We start from the raw sequence: 15585 nt of genomic DNA on the forward strand, positions 1-15585 counted from the left end.
ACAGGAGATCAGGGATTCAGGGTCATCCTCTGCTATGCAGCCAGTTGTGGGCAAGCCTGGGCTTCATGAAACCATGTCTTAAATAAATAGATACTTTAAAAAGAGGAGGTAAATTTAGAATTTCATTTGGCTATAAACATCTGAAGCTTGAAAAATAACTTAATGTCTAACTGGAAAAACAAAACCAAACAAAACAAATTCTAAGTGCCTGGGAGACTTCATGAGCATTATGTACATGGGTAACTAGTGACCCCAAAGGCCAGAAGAGGGCACTGGATCCCAGGAACTGGAATTCCAGATGGTTTTGAGCCACCATGAACTGAACCCAGAATAGTAAGACCTCTTAACCACTGAGCCATCACTCATATCCCTTCTAAGACTAAAATAAAAAAACAAAACAAATAAAAAAACTCCATACCTTTACTTTCATGTTTATGCAGTCTGAATGACTGGATCTGTGTCGTCAAGCTGGGCAGCAAGTATCTTTACTAGCTGAGCCATCTTCCCAGCATCAACTTCTGAGGCTTTAAAAAAATAATTTGGTGGCACACACCTTTAATCCCAGCACTCGGAAGGCAGAGGCAGGCAGAACTCTGTGAGTTTGAAGCCAGCCTGATCTACAGAGCAAGTTCCAAGACAGGGCTGTCACACAGAGAAACCCTGTCTTGAAAAACCAAAACAACAACAACAATAATAAATAGGTAATAACAACAATAAATATATTAATATAATATATTGATACAATATTGTGTTAAATAACAATACTATTTGAGAACTGGTTATGGTAAAGCTGGTTTATAATCCCAGGATCTGGGAGCTAGTGACAGAAAAATCAGTATTTCAAGACCATCCTCAACTCAACATGAATTCCAGGCAAAGCCCAAGTTAAGTTACATAAGACTTTGTATCAAGAGGGGACCCCCCTCACCCGCTGCTCCTCCTTTTTTTTATTTTTTTTATTTTATTTTATTTATTTATTTTTTTGAGATGACAGGGTCTTGATGTAGTAGGTTTAGCACAGGCTCAGAACTCAGGGTCCTGTGCCTCACTTTCCAGAGTGCTGGGAATTTGAGCATGTATTCCTACACTCTACTAGTCATTATCATATTTACACCGGAATTTTCCATCTATCGTCATGAGTCAGGAATATCTTTTCCCAACTCCTGGAGTTCTTGGGAAGTCAGAGTATGCTGGGCTTTTCACAGAAGTTGTGACACCCGAGGGCGGCCTCGACAGAGGCGGCTGGATGCAGAGTGAGGGCTGGTGACAGGAGGTCTGGTCCAGCTCCCTAGTTGCTGATCTAACAAAGCCCAGAGTTCCTTGCCTCTCTGGACGTCAGTTGGAACTGGCCACCCAGAAACCTCAGCCCAGCTGGCCAGCCCTGCACCACCAAGGAGAGACGCACCACGTGGCAGGCGCGCCCCCTGGCGGCACTCGGGCCTGGAGGAGTCACCCAGCACGCCTGATCCTCCAGGTGACTTGGGTGGCACCCAGGGCTCCTTGGACCCAGTGACCTTTCCTGTTCTTGTACACGAGACCAATTCAGCCTCAGAGATGAGTGGCCAGGCCCCAGAGTCAAATATCGGATCCAAATCTGTGACTTTCCTACCATTTCTAAGGTTACAAAATGCCAGAATCTTTTTTTTTAAAATATGTATTTTTATTTTATGTACATTGGTGTTTTGCCTGCATGTATGTCTGTGTGAGAGTGTCAGATCTTGGAGTTACTGATAGTTGTTAGCTGCCACATGGGTGGTGGGAATTGAATCCAGGTCTTCAGGAAGAGTGGTTATTGCTCTTAACCATTAAGCCATCTTTCCAGTCCTAAAACACCAGAATCTTAATATCCTTGCCCCCAAAATGGAGACAACCTTCTTCCAGGGAACTGAGAACAAGGCTGCAAAGTAGGGAACTTCAGATTAATAATGCTCAATTATCCACAGTGAGAGCTGGCATTAGGACCATTTGTTGAGAATAAAGCATGTTTGTGTTAATTTCCTTCATTTATTATTTTCTTTATTGTTCTCACACATACTTATTGGCATCATGGTAGACAGAACCAGTGGTCCTCCAAGGATCTCCACACCCTAATCTCTGAAACTTGTGACTAAATTAGGGTACATGTGAACGACAAGATGTTATCTAAATAAGATGTGACTAAAATAAGTTACACATCAACGCCAACACGAATGACATTACCAGTGAGCTGGCTTTACAACATGAAGCTATTACCTACCTGGGTGTGGAGACAAACCTGTAATCCACTCTTTGGGAGGTGAAGGCAGGAGGCTCCAGATTCAAGATCATGCTTGACCTCATAGCAAATTTCAGGGAAGCCTGGGCTATGTGAGACTTTGTCTTAATAAATAAACAGATGGAAAGCTAAGCCTGGATTATCCAGGTGAACCCGGGTTTTAGTTCCAGGGAAGGAGAGAAGTGGATGGAGGAGAAAGAATAGTCAGAAAGAAATTTGGCTGTAGAGAAATGTAGCATTGCTGGTTTTGAAGATGAAGGAGGCCTCCTCTAGGAGATAGGGAATAAAGTGGGTGTGTGTTCTCCCCTAGGATTCCCAGGAAGAAAGGAAGGAAGGAAGGAAGGAAGGAAGGAAAGGAAGGAAGGCAGTTTTACCAACACCTTGACTTTAGCCTAATGAGACCTATGTTGTCAGAGAACTATGGGAAAAGTGGGCTTCTTATCCCTAAGCTTCAAAATGAGAATTTGTTACAGCAACAACAGGAAACTAACACAATGTTCTTGAAGATATACTCCAAGCCACTGGGACAGATGGCTACTGTCCACACAGCCATGCATTTCCTAAAGCATTAGGGAGCAAGGCTGTAGCTACTAGGAGACTGCAGAAAGGTGGCTGTGCAGGATATGCCTCCGCTGCAGGCCTAAATGAGCTTCACTTCCAGTTTGACCTGGAGCATGGTGGAAGCAAGATTGCCAGACATGCCTTAGTTCTGAGTGTGAACCGATTTCTGGAAGCTCCACTCATTGGTAGAGGAAACAGTGGAAATGACACTCATAATTGAGCTGCACTTGACAGCTGACATTGATCTTGACAGCCATGCCTCTCTTGCCTACAATGAATGGATGATGGAAGACAGTGCCCTGGAATGCTGGTGTGTGAGGATAAACAGATATTCCCGGCCCAGAGGTCTTGGAGTCAGCTTAAAATAAGAAACACACACCTACAAGTCTGAAAATGATTGTGACCAAGAACCCCTGAAGTTGAGGCCAGGATCATAGGATCATGTGCTAGGATATAGTGCTTTCCAGATCTGCACCCAAGGTGACATTAGTGTGCATCGGAGGTTCAGATCAGAAGATGCACTCTCAGCTCCCGAGCTTTCTGGCCTCAGGAGACCCTGCATTGTGCCTGTGGCTACAGTGCAGCTCTGGGTTGTGCAGTGCCTTCCACATGAGCAGCATCTCATAGGGCGCGAAACGGTGCACCACCAGGAGTTCGCGATAGATGCAGGGGTCGAAGGATGAGCGCTTTGCACCCGGCAGCCGTACGCCAAAGGGCCGGATGCCTTCATGGCTGCTGGGCTCCAGGCCGGCCTGCTGCAGACACATGCCCATGTAAGCATCGTCGATGGGGAAAAGTGGGACATGGAGTGCCGCCCTGCGCAGGTCGCGGGCTGTGCGGCTGGACAGAAGGAAGCCGCCGCCGCTGCAGTACACTGGGTAGGCCTTGCCCGGGAAGAGCTGCGGGGGCACGAAGTACTTGCTCCAGCTGTCGCGGATCGGCACAGAACCGGCCATGAGCTGCCCAGTGAAGAGGTGGTGCTCGGGCGACTGCACCTCCAGGAAGTGCAGCACGTTGGCCGTGTGCACGAAGACGTCGTCGTCGCAACTGAGCAGGAAGCTCGCACCCGAGCAGTGCTCCGCTGTCCAATCCAGCAGGTGCAGATGCTTGAGCGAGAGGTTGAGGAAGGTGTCCTTGAAGTCCCATTGCAGCATGTCGCCGTGCTCGCGCGCCTCCAGTCCCAGCAGATCAGCCAGCTGAGGCTCGCGCGCTGCCTCTTCAGGAGGGGAGGTCCCCAATAAGAAGAGGCGACGCACCTGTCGCCCGCTATAGCTGCGCTCCTGGCCCCACGTGCGTCGGATCAGCTCGCGCCGCTCGTAGTTCGCAGGCGAGGACTTCACGGCCAGCAGCAGGAAGACGCCTCGGCGGCCCGCGCACTTGTGAGGCGCGTCCCACAGTTGTGGGAAGCGGCGGCAGTGGCGGTAGCGTAAGAAGTCTTGAATCCGAGCGGGTAGCTGCTCGAAGCCCTCTGTGAGGTTCACAGAGGCGTTGGCCACGCACGGAGGCGCCGGGAGGGGCGGCGACGGCTGCACTGCAGCTGCAGAAGACCAGGAAGCAGCGTTGGTGCCCTCAGCTTTCTCCTGTGTGGGCATCTGAAGGACCCACTGGTGCAGCCCCACAAAAGTCATACCCACTAAAAGGAAAGCCAGTGTCATGGTATTCTTGGACCTGCGGCAGAGTCGAGCCATCTGCGGGGGAGGCCGGGGGTGGGTGGGTGCGTGGGGGAGACACAGAAGTCACAGATGAACCAGGAATCTTCGATACCAGTGGGATGGATGCCTCTCTGTCCCCGTCAGGTCTCTCCCAGAATCCAACTCAGCCCTTTTTTCAACTCAGCTAAGACGTTAACTGACTGAAGTTGAGGTGCATGCCTTTAGTCTGTCGGTACAGGAGTCAGAAAAGCAAGAAGATCCAGAGTTCTCGGTTATCCTTAGCTACATAATAAGTTTAAGGAAGCCCCACATTTCTCCCCTGACCTCCTCAGAGCGTCTCCTCCCCACCTTCTGCTGGTTCTGCATTCTACATTTCTCTTAGTTTATCCTCTCTATCTCTGCCCATCTGGATCCATCTGGCTGAGAGGACAGCATAGTGGAACTAATATTGGTTATTAAGACATCCTCTTTCACTCTCTAGTGCTAGGATTACAGTAATGACCAGCTGCCACTCTGTTTGAGGCAGCTGGAGTAAGTAAAGTTTGAACAATGAGAGTATACACACCATCCTGCTCTTTTGCCAACGGCCTGGCCTGGCAAACTGCCTCATCTCTCTTCCTGCTCTGGAACTTGGTCCTGTGTTGTTTGCTAACCTGCACTTATCTCTGCTACCTTAATTACTCATCTTGTGGCACACCAGAAGAAGTAAGACCTTAAGAAAGTTTCAGTGCAGACCAAAGGATAGCAGGCAAACTGTCAGCATCCCTGAGGCATTGTAGGCTGAGAGGATGGTGTAGTGTGAATTCTGCTTACTCAGGTTCAAATACTGCTTCTGCTACTTTCCAGCTGCATAGTTAAGCAAGCAGACATAGGCTTGTCTCATATCCACCCTCTTTTTTTTTTTTTTTTTTTTTTTTTTTTTTTTGAGACATGGTCTCACTCTGTAGTCTAGGTTTCAAACTCTGGATTTTCTTGCCCCAGTCCTCCAAGTAAAAATTATGGGTATATGCCATCACACCCAGCTCCTTGGAAGAGGTTTTTCTGTTTTTTGTTTTTTCCTTTTATTTTTGGTGTGTTTGGTATTGGGGAGTCAAACAGAAGGCCTTATGTACATTCAGCAAGTGCAGTGCCCGTGAATTACATTCCTGGCTCTCTTAGGACTTTTAGTGACAAGAAAATAGCAATGTCTATAAAGAATTTAGTACAGAAGCTGGGGAAGGGAGTTCATGCCTATAATCCCAGACTCAGAGGCTAAGCAGGTGATCATGAGTTCAGAGCCAGCCTAGGCTATACAGTGAGACTCAAAGAGGGCCAGTGAAATGGCTCAGTGGAGTAAGATGCTTGCTGCTAAGCCCAACCTGAATTAGCTCCCTGGGATCCACATGGTAGAAAGAAAAGACTCCTAGAGATTGCCCTCTGACCTCTGCATCCGTGCCATGGCATGCATATCACAAATAATTTTAAACAGTAATGACAACAACAAATAACTTTTTAAGAGTCAAAAGGAAAACAGTAGCTTGGTATAGTGCTTGGTGCACGGTTAAGTGTTCAGTAAATGTTAGCTCCTATGACTGCCAAGTGCAGACGAGTGTTCTAGAACATGTGCTTAGCATATGTTTTCAGATAGTAGCTTTTGATGGCAGGTGTTACTGGAACGGACTGTGCTCTAGTACTTGTGTATTATAGGCTGTCCAGTGTCTGCCACAGATCGAGCACAGAGCAGGTCCTCGAGGCAGAGTAGCAGCAGTTAGTAACAAGGGGAGGACTGTGCACATGCATGGGACAGTGGCGCTGCTGAGCACATTAGAAAGGCCAGCTGTAGACTTCCACTGCTGCTCACAGCTCTGCGGCAGTGTTGGTGCACCGGAGGAGGAACCGTGACAAGCGGTGTCCATGTCACTGTCACAGCTACTCGGTGCATACTCCTATGTCTGGCAAATTTGGGTCAGTGATCTCTTTTTACCTTCTTTTCTTTTTCCCTTTCTCCTGCCTTTCCTTCCTTCCTTCTTCCCTTCTGCTCTGCCCCCTTCTTATGCATACCAGCCTGGCCTTCAAACTCATATCCAAGGATAACCTTGAACTTCTGATTCCCCTGCCTTCATCCCCCTGGTGCTGGGGTTATGGGCACCCACTACTACTTTTCTCATCTTAAAACATAATTTAAACGTTATTTCTCTAAACCAGGTTTGTTGGGTGGCCACACCTGTAACCCAGCATCAGGAGGCTGAGATAGCCTGGACTATATATAGCAAGACTTGTTTTAGTTTTTTTGTTTTGTTTTTCAGCTTTGTGTAGAGTCATTTCCAGAAAGAAAACTTTTCTGTTTTAATACTTCAGTAAATCTGCTTTGTGAAGAACAGCGCATTTCCTCTGCTAAGATGGAAGGAGTTGGAGTATAGCCAACTTTCAGTGTGATACAGGGAAGGGCAAGCCCTCTCTGAGGGTGGAGCTGGCTCTGCCCCAGCAGCATGTATAATCTCTGACTTGGCTATGACTTGGTGTCCTCTCTTTGGTCCTTTTTGCTGGACCTCCCTTTTCTCAAACTGCTCCTCTATGAGCTGGGAGTCTCCACAGGCCTGGCTCCCTGTCTCAGCTTGGACTTAACTCCAGTACCAGCTCCTTCAGGTCACTTCCTGGTAAGTCCAGGTCAGCAGATCTGACTCCATCTTGGTGATGTGGCTAACTGAGCTTGCATGAAAGAGGACAGTTTGTCTCTTGAGCCTCATCTGTGGTATTGAGCAGGTTGTCTCAGTAGCCCATGCTGTGAGTTGATCTAAGTACTTAGATGCATGTCTGCCACAGGTTAAGTGCCACAGCAACCTTGACCCTGGTAGGTGTACCCTCATGGAGCCGGGCTAGCCGTCCTCTGTTGGAGTGACCGGACCTTCCCCTGGTGGTACTTTGTGGTTCTCCATGCAGCTCACTGCTTATTGCTCTATACTTGTAATATAGTACTCTCTGCTCATAATTCAACCTTTTCCTTCCCAAGAACTATTTTGGCTATTTCCTGCCCAACTGTCAGGGTCACCATCCAGTCCCCCAGCAGTGCCCCGGAGTGCTCCTGGGGGTGTATCTGAACAGAAGGCACGGCAAGCAAAGTAACTTTTGCTATCTCTTGGTGTCTGGCCTCTTCCCAGCACCCAGACCTAACCACTTGGAGCTGCATGGACTATGAAGTTTTCTTCTAAGAAGGGAATGAGGTGAGAGGAGGGCACAATTAATTCCCAAAAAGAATAACCCTGGGACTTGGCAAGATGGTTCAGTAGATGGCCCTGCTGCCAAGCCTGACAACCAAACTTTGATCCCCAGGACATATATGGTACAAGAGAACTAACTCCAGCAAGTTACCCTCTAACCTCCATATGTGAGCTCTCTCTCTCTCCTTCCCTCCCTCCCCCTCTCCTCTGCCCCCACACAAATAAATACATTCCTTCTCAGTAAGAAGACCCCACCTCATCTTACCTGGCGTGTTTGAGAGAGGAGAATCAGCCCTTTGCCATCCCAACTGGGACAACCTTTGCTACACACTGGTTTCCACCCCCTACTCCACCTCTGCGACATAGTTTAGTATTCTTGCATTGAACCAATCCAGGCCATCACTCCTCCTCCTCAGGGGTAGGGTGAAAGTAGCCACAAGTTTCTTTAATCAGTGCAACTATCTGTTTACTCTTTCAGTTCAGGCTTGCATGTTGCCTCCTCTGGAGACTCTTCTTTGAGCAATTAACCCACCTTTTGCTGTGTATTCTTTGAGGGATTGCAGATAGGATGAGCACCATCTTAATACTGACTTTCACAATCAGGGTTTCCTGCTACATCAGAAGCACTCCAGGTATGGGACCTGCTATTAACAGAATATTCTTTCAAGTCTTTATTGGACAAGTTGCATGAGGCTTGGGAGATAGCTCAGTAGGTAATTGCCATGTAAGCATGAGGCCTGAGTTCTGATCTCTAGAACCCTTGTAGGAAGCCAGCCTACAAGATGGTGGTGTACACCTGTAATCCCAGCTCTGGGGAGACAGACAATCATAACTGAGGGCTTGCTGACCAGTTCCAGGTTAATGGTGGGAGGTCCTGTCTTGAAAATAAAGTGAAAAGTGATGGAGGAAAGCACCTGATGTCCCTCTCTGGTCTGCACATGCCCCTACACATGTACGCATGCATACACCACAGACACAAATATATATACACACATGTAAAGTGTGTATATATATATGATATACATATACATACATCATACATATATACTTTTTAAACACACAAATGACATTGGAGTATACTGACTTTGAGAATGCAGGCGCTGGAACCCAGGACCTATGCATACCAAAAATGTGGTATACCACTGAGCTATCACCTTCCCCCTCTCCTCCTAATTTTAATTTGATTCTTTGGAAAGTTCCACCAAGCCCCAAGTACTCTGAATTTGGCAAGTGATCAAGACTCTATCTCACCACTTCTGAGAGTACTCAGGACAGACATAGCCCCAGTCCTCAACATGTCTTTGGAGACAGAAACCATCTGGAAAATGAAAATGGAATTACAAGACGAGTAGCATGGCAGAGGGAACATGGGGAAGGGCCCTGGAGTGAGCACAGAAAACTTCACATTCGAGCTGCTCTCTGTCAGGTGGGGAGCTTAATGCAGACAGATAGCCACAGTCAGTATTTCTCAATATTCTGTGGTTTGACTCAGGTTTCTTGTGCTGGACCCACCTGCCTCTTCTTGTGGCCATCTGTATTCAGCGAAAGATAAGCCAAGTGCTGGCTCAGCTGCACTGCTGAATTTTACAGCACAGTGGCATTACTCCAACACACATAGAGTCATTCTAAATAGCTTATTGATTAAACTGTCATAAGAACACCCCAGATGAAGAGATTAGAGAGTTCCAGACATTCATGGTGCTATCTAACCAGTCCCATTGAGGTCTGAAGATGGTAAGGGGTCCCACAGCATACAAAGAGAGGTCTGGAGGGAGAGGGCACACTGGGCAGGAGAGCATGCCTGTGAGACATGAGACACTCAAACTATATGTACCATGGATGGAAGAGCATTAGGCCTGAGACACAAAGAAAGTTGGGAGGGTTGGGGAGAAGGGCCGGACTTTTACTTGATTTCTTTGAAAAATTTCACAAGTCCTTATCTATGCTCACCAGTTCACTATATCAGCATACACTGAAGGCAAGGTTGACAGAGGGGAGATAATCCAAGGCCTGGGTTGGGGGGGGGGCGGGTAGTGCCTAGTGCTGAGGCTTAAGTATGTAGGGGCTCTCTGAGAAGAGGGGTGGGCATCTTCATGGCTTGGTGATTTACTGAAGAGTCTGCATGAGATGAGTGGAGAGCAAAGGTTTCTAACAGGCTGTGTCTAGAAGAGCAGGACAGTCTAAAGACTTACTGAAAACTTCGTGGAAGGACAGAGCTCTGAAAAGGCTGAAACACCAGTTAGTTAGATCTGGGCAAGAACAGTCCCAGGAAGGGACCCCACCACATGCCTCTCCGGGACTGGGGCCCACCATTGTTGAGGCCATCTCTGGGGAGCTGACTATATTTGAACCCATTTTCTTTAAGCCCCCTGCAAACTCTTCTTAAACAGAAATGTTTCCTATGAAATTTGATAGGAAATTGAGGTGGAGAGAAAGATTCCTGGCGGTAAGGTTCTTAGAATAAAATGAAGACTTTAAGACAAGCAGTATGAGCTCTGTAAGAAGCCTCTGGAGTGGTCAGAACTGATGTAGGCAAGGGTGTGGGGAAGAATCAGCTATGAAAACATACGTCCTGTTTGGGGGGGTGGTTAAACCAAGACCAATTCTTTCTTTACCTTCTCCTTCATAGCAGGTGATGTTAAAAGCCTTGACCCACTCTCTATTCTGCCACACCTCAGTGTGAAAGACAGGAGAATAATAAGAGACTTACTTCTACCACTTCCAATATAAACAGGTGTTGTGGGTACAGGCAGCCCCTGTTTGTTCTAGGCTGCATGGATCAGTGAGAGGGATCTGGGACGGGCTGACCCCTGTATCTGCCAGAAGTTACGAGGTACTCAACAGCCCCAGACCCGGTAATCTTATGACGAGAATACAAGGAAGCCACTGTTGGATTTATGCTACCGAGTGCCAATCCTACATTTCACAGATATAGAATACAAATATTAGTCAAGTGACTTTGCCACAATTACACAGCTCTTCGGTGGAGGACCAGGATCCTAGTTAGGAAGGAAATGATGTATCTAGCAGAGGATGACCTGACAGGATCAATGCCTGTGAGTAGCAGCTGTGTGCTGAGTCCATGTAGCTACCTCTGCTGACAAGCATACCCTGCTCAGCCACTGGGTCTCTCCAGGCTTTCTTCTAAGTGGGTGGTATATCTTTGGTTTGAGGGTCTGTCGACTTTCACTGATCTATGCAGATCTGTCTGAGAGTCTGGGATTGGAGGACCTGGAAGAATGGGGTGGACTACAGTCTAATGTTGTAGACAACCTTACTCGAGTTTCAGTGTACTTTTATATATGAATGTAACAAAGAAAGCAATGATCCAAGGAAGGTTGTTTGAGTTCAGAAAAACATGTAAATAAACACCAGTAAACATATACTAAATATTAACAGAGCAGACCTTTCTCAGAACTTTTTAGGACAGGCCAATTTAAACACAATTACCTGGCATGTACTATACATTATTTCCGGGAAAGCACAAACACAGAAGGCCATATCCAGATTAGGGGTACAGTGAGGACAATACTCAGCTATGTTTCAGTATCCAACAAGGGGCTAGAGAGATGGCTCAGCAGTTGAGAGTACTTACTGCCCTTCCAGAGGACCCAGGTTCAATTCCCGGAACCCACATGGAAGCTTACAATTGTCTATAACAAATAAAAACAAACAAACAAATAAATAAAAAGGCCCAGTAGTGGTGATGCATGCCTTTATTCCCAGCACTCAGGAGGTAGAGATGGGTAGATCTGTCTGAGTTCAAGGACAGCCTGATCTACAGAACAAGTTGCTAGACAGGCTCCAAAGCAACACAGAGAAACCCTGTCTTGAAAAACCAAAAATAAATAAATAAGTAAGTAAGTAAATAAATAAATAAATAAAACTATCTGTAACTCCAGTTCCAAGAGACTGGACACCCAGAGCAAAACACCAATTAAAAACACCTTTTAACCATTCTTTAGTTGAGGGGCATCTAGGTTGCTTCCAGGTTCTTGCTATTACAAATAGTGCTGCTATGAACATAGTTGAACAGATGTCTTTGTTGCATGGATGTGGATCATTTGGGTATATGCCTAAGAGGGGGATTGCCGGGTCCTGTGGTAAACTAATTCCCATTTTCCTGAGGAACCGCCATACTGATCTCCAAAATGGCTGTACGAGTTTGCACTCCCACCAGCAGTGGAGGAATGTTCCCCTTTCTCCACATCCTCTCCAGCATGAGTGTCATTGGTGTTTCTAATTTTAGCCATTCTGGCAGGAGTAAGATGGTATCTCAAAGTTGTTTTGATTTGCATTTCCCTGATAGCTAAGGATGTTGAGCACTTTCTTAAGTGTCTTTCAGCCATTTTGATTTCTTCTATTGAGAATTCTTTCTTCAGTTCTGTACCCCATTTTTTAAATAGGGTCATTTGGTGTGTGTGTGTTTTTTTTGGGGGGGGGGTTATAGGGTGTTTTGTTGACTAGTTTCTTGAGTTCTTTGTATATACTGGAGATAAGCCTTCTGTCAGATGTAGGATTGGTGACGATCTTTTCCCTGTCTGTGGGCTTCCTTTTGGTCTTGTTGACTGTGTCCTTTGCCTTACAGAAGCTTCTCAGTTTGAGGAGGTCCCATTTATTAATTGTCGGTCTCAGTGTCTGTGCTACTGGAATTATGTTCAGGAAGCAGTCTCCTGTATCCAAGGTTACCTTCCACTTTCTCTTCTAAGAGGATCAATGTGGCTGAATTTATACTGAGATCTTTGATCCATTTGGACTTGAGTTTTGTGAGTGGCAATAGACATGGGTCTATCTGGAGTCTTCTGTACACCATCATCCAGTTATGGCAGCACCATTTGTTGAAGATGCTTTCCTCCTCCCATTGTATACTTTTAGCTGTTTTGTCAAAAATCAAGTGTTCGTAGGTGTATGGGTTAATGTTTGGATTTTCAATTCGAACCCATGGATCTACTTGTCTATTTCTGTGCCAATACCAGGCTGTTTTCAGGACTAAAGCTCTGAAGTAGAGCTTAAATTTGGGGATGGTGATGCCTCCTGAAGTTCCTTTATTGCATAGGGTTGTTTTGGCACATTTACACAATGGAATACTACTCTGCAGAAAAAAAAAACAATAGACTCTTGAAATTCACAGGTAAGTGGATGGAACTTGGAGAAACCATCCTGAATGAGGTAACCCAGTCACAAAAAGAGAAACATGGTATGTATTCACTCATATATGGATTTTAGACATAGAGCAAAGGATCACCAGCCTATAATTCACACTGCCAGAGAAATAGGATGCAAGGAGGATTCTAAGAGATTAATATAAGGTCCCACACAGAAGGGGAAAGGGACAAGTGCTTCTGAGCATTTGGGGAGTGGGGTGGGGGCAGTGAGTGGAGAGGGAACTAGGAGAAAGAGAGGGGGAGGAGAGGAAGGCACGTGGGACTAGGAAGATTGAGCCAGGGGAGGAATAGATGAGAGGAGAGAGAGAGAGAGAGAGAGAGAGAGAGAGAGAGAGAGAGAGAGAGAGAGAGAGAGAGAGAGAGAATAAAAGAGGGAGCCATTATAGGTTTGAAGAGAAAACTGAACCTAGAGAAATGTCCAGAGACCTACAAGTCTGACCTCAACTAACAATTTGAGCAACAGTGGAAAGGCTACCATAAATGCCCTTCCCTGATAGTGAGATTGATGACTAACTTATCCACCATCATAGAGCCCTCATCTAGTAGCTGATGGAAACAGAAGCAGACACCCACAACTAAACACTGAGCCGAACTGGAATCCAGATGCAGAGGGAGAGGACAAGACCAGGCTACAGAAACACATAGAGACAGCTGACCTGAACAAGGAGGAGCTAAAAGGCCCCCAGACTGATAGCTGGGAATCCAGCATGGGACTGACTCAGACCCCCTGAACATGGGTCTCAGCTAGAAGGCCTGGGCAGTCTAAGGGACCTCTGACAGTGGAACCAGGATGTATTCCTGGTGCACAAAAGGACTTTGGGAGCACATTCCCCATGGAGGGATACCCCCTTAACCTAGAGACAGGAGAGAAGTCCTAGTCCCTACTCCAAATGACTTGACAGATTTAGATGACCCCGCCTGGAAAGCATCACCCTACATGTGGAGTGGGGGGATGGGAGGGGAGGATGGTGGGGGGCATGAAAGAGTGGGAGAGAGGAAAAGAGGGAGGGAGGGAGAGGGACCTGGGATCGATATGTAAAGTAAAAATAAAACAAACAAACAAAAAATATCTTTTAAAAGGAAAAAAAAGCCAACATCCAACAAGAATAGCATATCTTATAAATTGAATGCAAATATTTATCACAGGAGACACAAAATCATATGCAAAAGCAATCCAGGGAACAATATGTACTTGAGGTAAAAGGCCCTGTCTCTGCCTTTCTTCCTGGAGCCTCTCACAGTTCCTTCAGGCATTGTTCACCATGTATCATTCTTTTGACCCTGTTCTGACAACTCCCACTTTCAACTCCCACTTTTTTTTTTTTTTTTTAATCTTTTAAAGCAAGAACAGCCAGTGCGGTAGATAAAGCTGAGTGTTGGAGTGTTGTTAGACATATATTCTTGTTTGGAGTCATTAGCATCCTAAGAGAAACATGCAAAGACATGAAAGTTAAGTGTCATGCTAGATGCTAGAGCACAATGCATAATGGTTTGCTACCAGGAACGTGTATCCGTGCCTTGTAAGGCATCAGTAACTCCTTTTGCTATTCATTGTCCAGAAATTCCACACAACTGCCTAGTAAATGTCTGAGAAATTTCATCTTGGTACCCAGGAGTCTAGTTCTCATACCATCTGGACAGGGGCAATGGCTACATGTAAGTCAGAACCTCCTGAAAATGTGGGGAACCTCCAGTGGTAGCTTCCTGTTGGGGTAAATTTAAAAATTCAAAGTAAATAAGATTTTAGCAAGAGTATCTCAGGGAGTTGTTGCTGGAGTGTTTCTTATCCCTGCCTTCTCAGCGCCAAATAAGCACACAGACACTATTATTAATTATAAAACTGTGGCCAATGGCTAGGGATCCTTATTGGCTATCTCTGTATTATTATTAACTCATTTCTATAAATCTATGCATTTCCACATGGTCTTGGCTTACTGGAAAATGCCCGAACCTGTTACTCCTTCCTTGGCTACATGGCATCTCTTTGTGGCCCTCTCTGCCTACCTTTCCCAGAATTCTCCTCGTCTCCTAGTTCTGCCTATTTTCCTGCCTCTAATGGATAGTGTTTTATTCATCAACCAATAAGAGAAACATATATACAGAAGGACATCCCCCATTATCTCCTCTTTTCTGTCTAAATAAAAAGGGTTTTTAAACTTAACATAGTAAAATTATGACAAAACAGCTCTCAAGCAAGAACTATAGTTAACAATATTTAGTTCACTAACATTTGGCAAAATTTATAGAAAATATCCTATCATCTATCTTTGTGAGTGTACAGTTTTATGTGCAGCTTATCTGCTATCATAACTAAGGAAAATTATAACCATAACTGTTTTCAACTCCATCAAAAACCTCAGAAGGATAATATATAAACTCAGAATTGACAGCGACATCTTGTTGCCTGGACAGTCACCCAACATTCTTCTGTAACGTTGGAACATCCATCTTCAGCCTATAGGCCTAGAGTGTCTGGAAGACTTCTCTGCAAAGAAGGAAACTTTAAACTGCCTACCAGTATTGGCAGGCATTTTTCTCTGTGTCCTGCAAAATGTCTGGCAGATTCTTCCATGAAGCGGGGACCCTGCAGGACTGTCCCATCTTGTTTTCTCAAGTTCAACAGTCATTTTCCTGTGGGTCCTCCATGTCCAGTTTATACAACATACAGTCAAACAGTCCAGGCAAGAGCAGTTTCTTGCCCAAAAACTCCATAATGAATTTCTTCAATGCCCATCCTCTCTGAACTTGCCAGGAGC

General features: G+C 45.8%; 1 protein-coding gene across 1 annotated transcript; it reads right to left on the reverse strand.

The window, feature by feature from the left end:
- Positions 1-3339: 3339 nt before the first annotated feature.
- On the reverse strand, positions 3340-4503 carry B3gnt6 (UDP-GlcNAc:betaGal beta-1,3-N-acetylglucosaminyltransferase 6). The gene has a single exon (XM_051194030.1). It carries the CDS (start codon positions 4501-4503, stop codon positions 3340-3342), a length of 1164 nt encoding a protein of 387 aa, XP_051049987.1.
- Between the last annotated feature and the right edge of the window lie 11082 nt (positions 4504-15585).

Source organism: Phodopus roborovskii, unplaced genomic scaffold (genome assembly GCF_943737965.1).
Source record: "Phodopus roborovskii unplaced genomic scaffold, PHOROB, whole genome shotgun sequence".
Taxonomy (NCBI): Eukaryota; Metazoa; Chordata; class Mammalia; order Rodentia; family Cricetidae; genus Phodopus; species Phodopus roborovskii.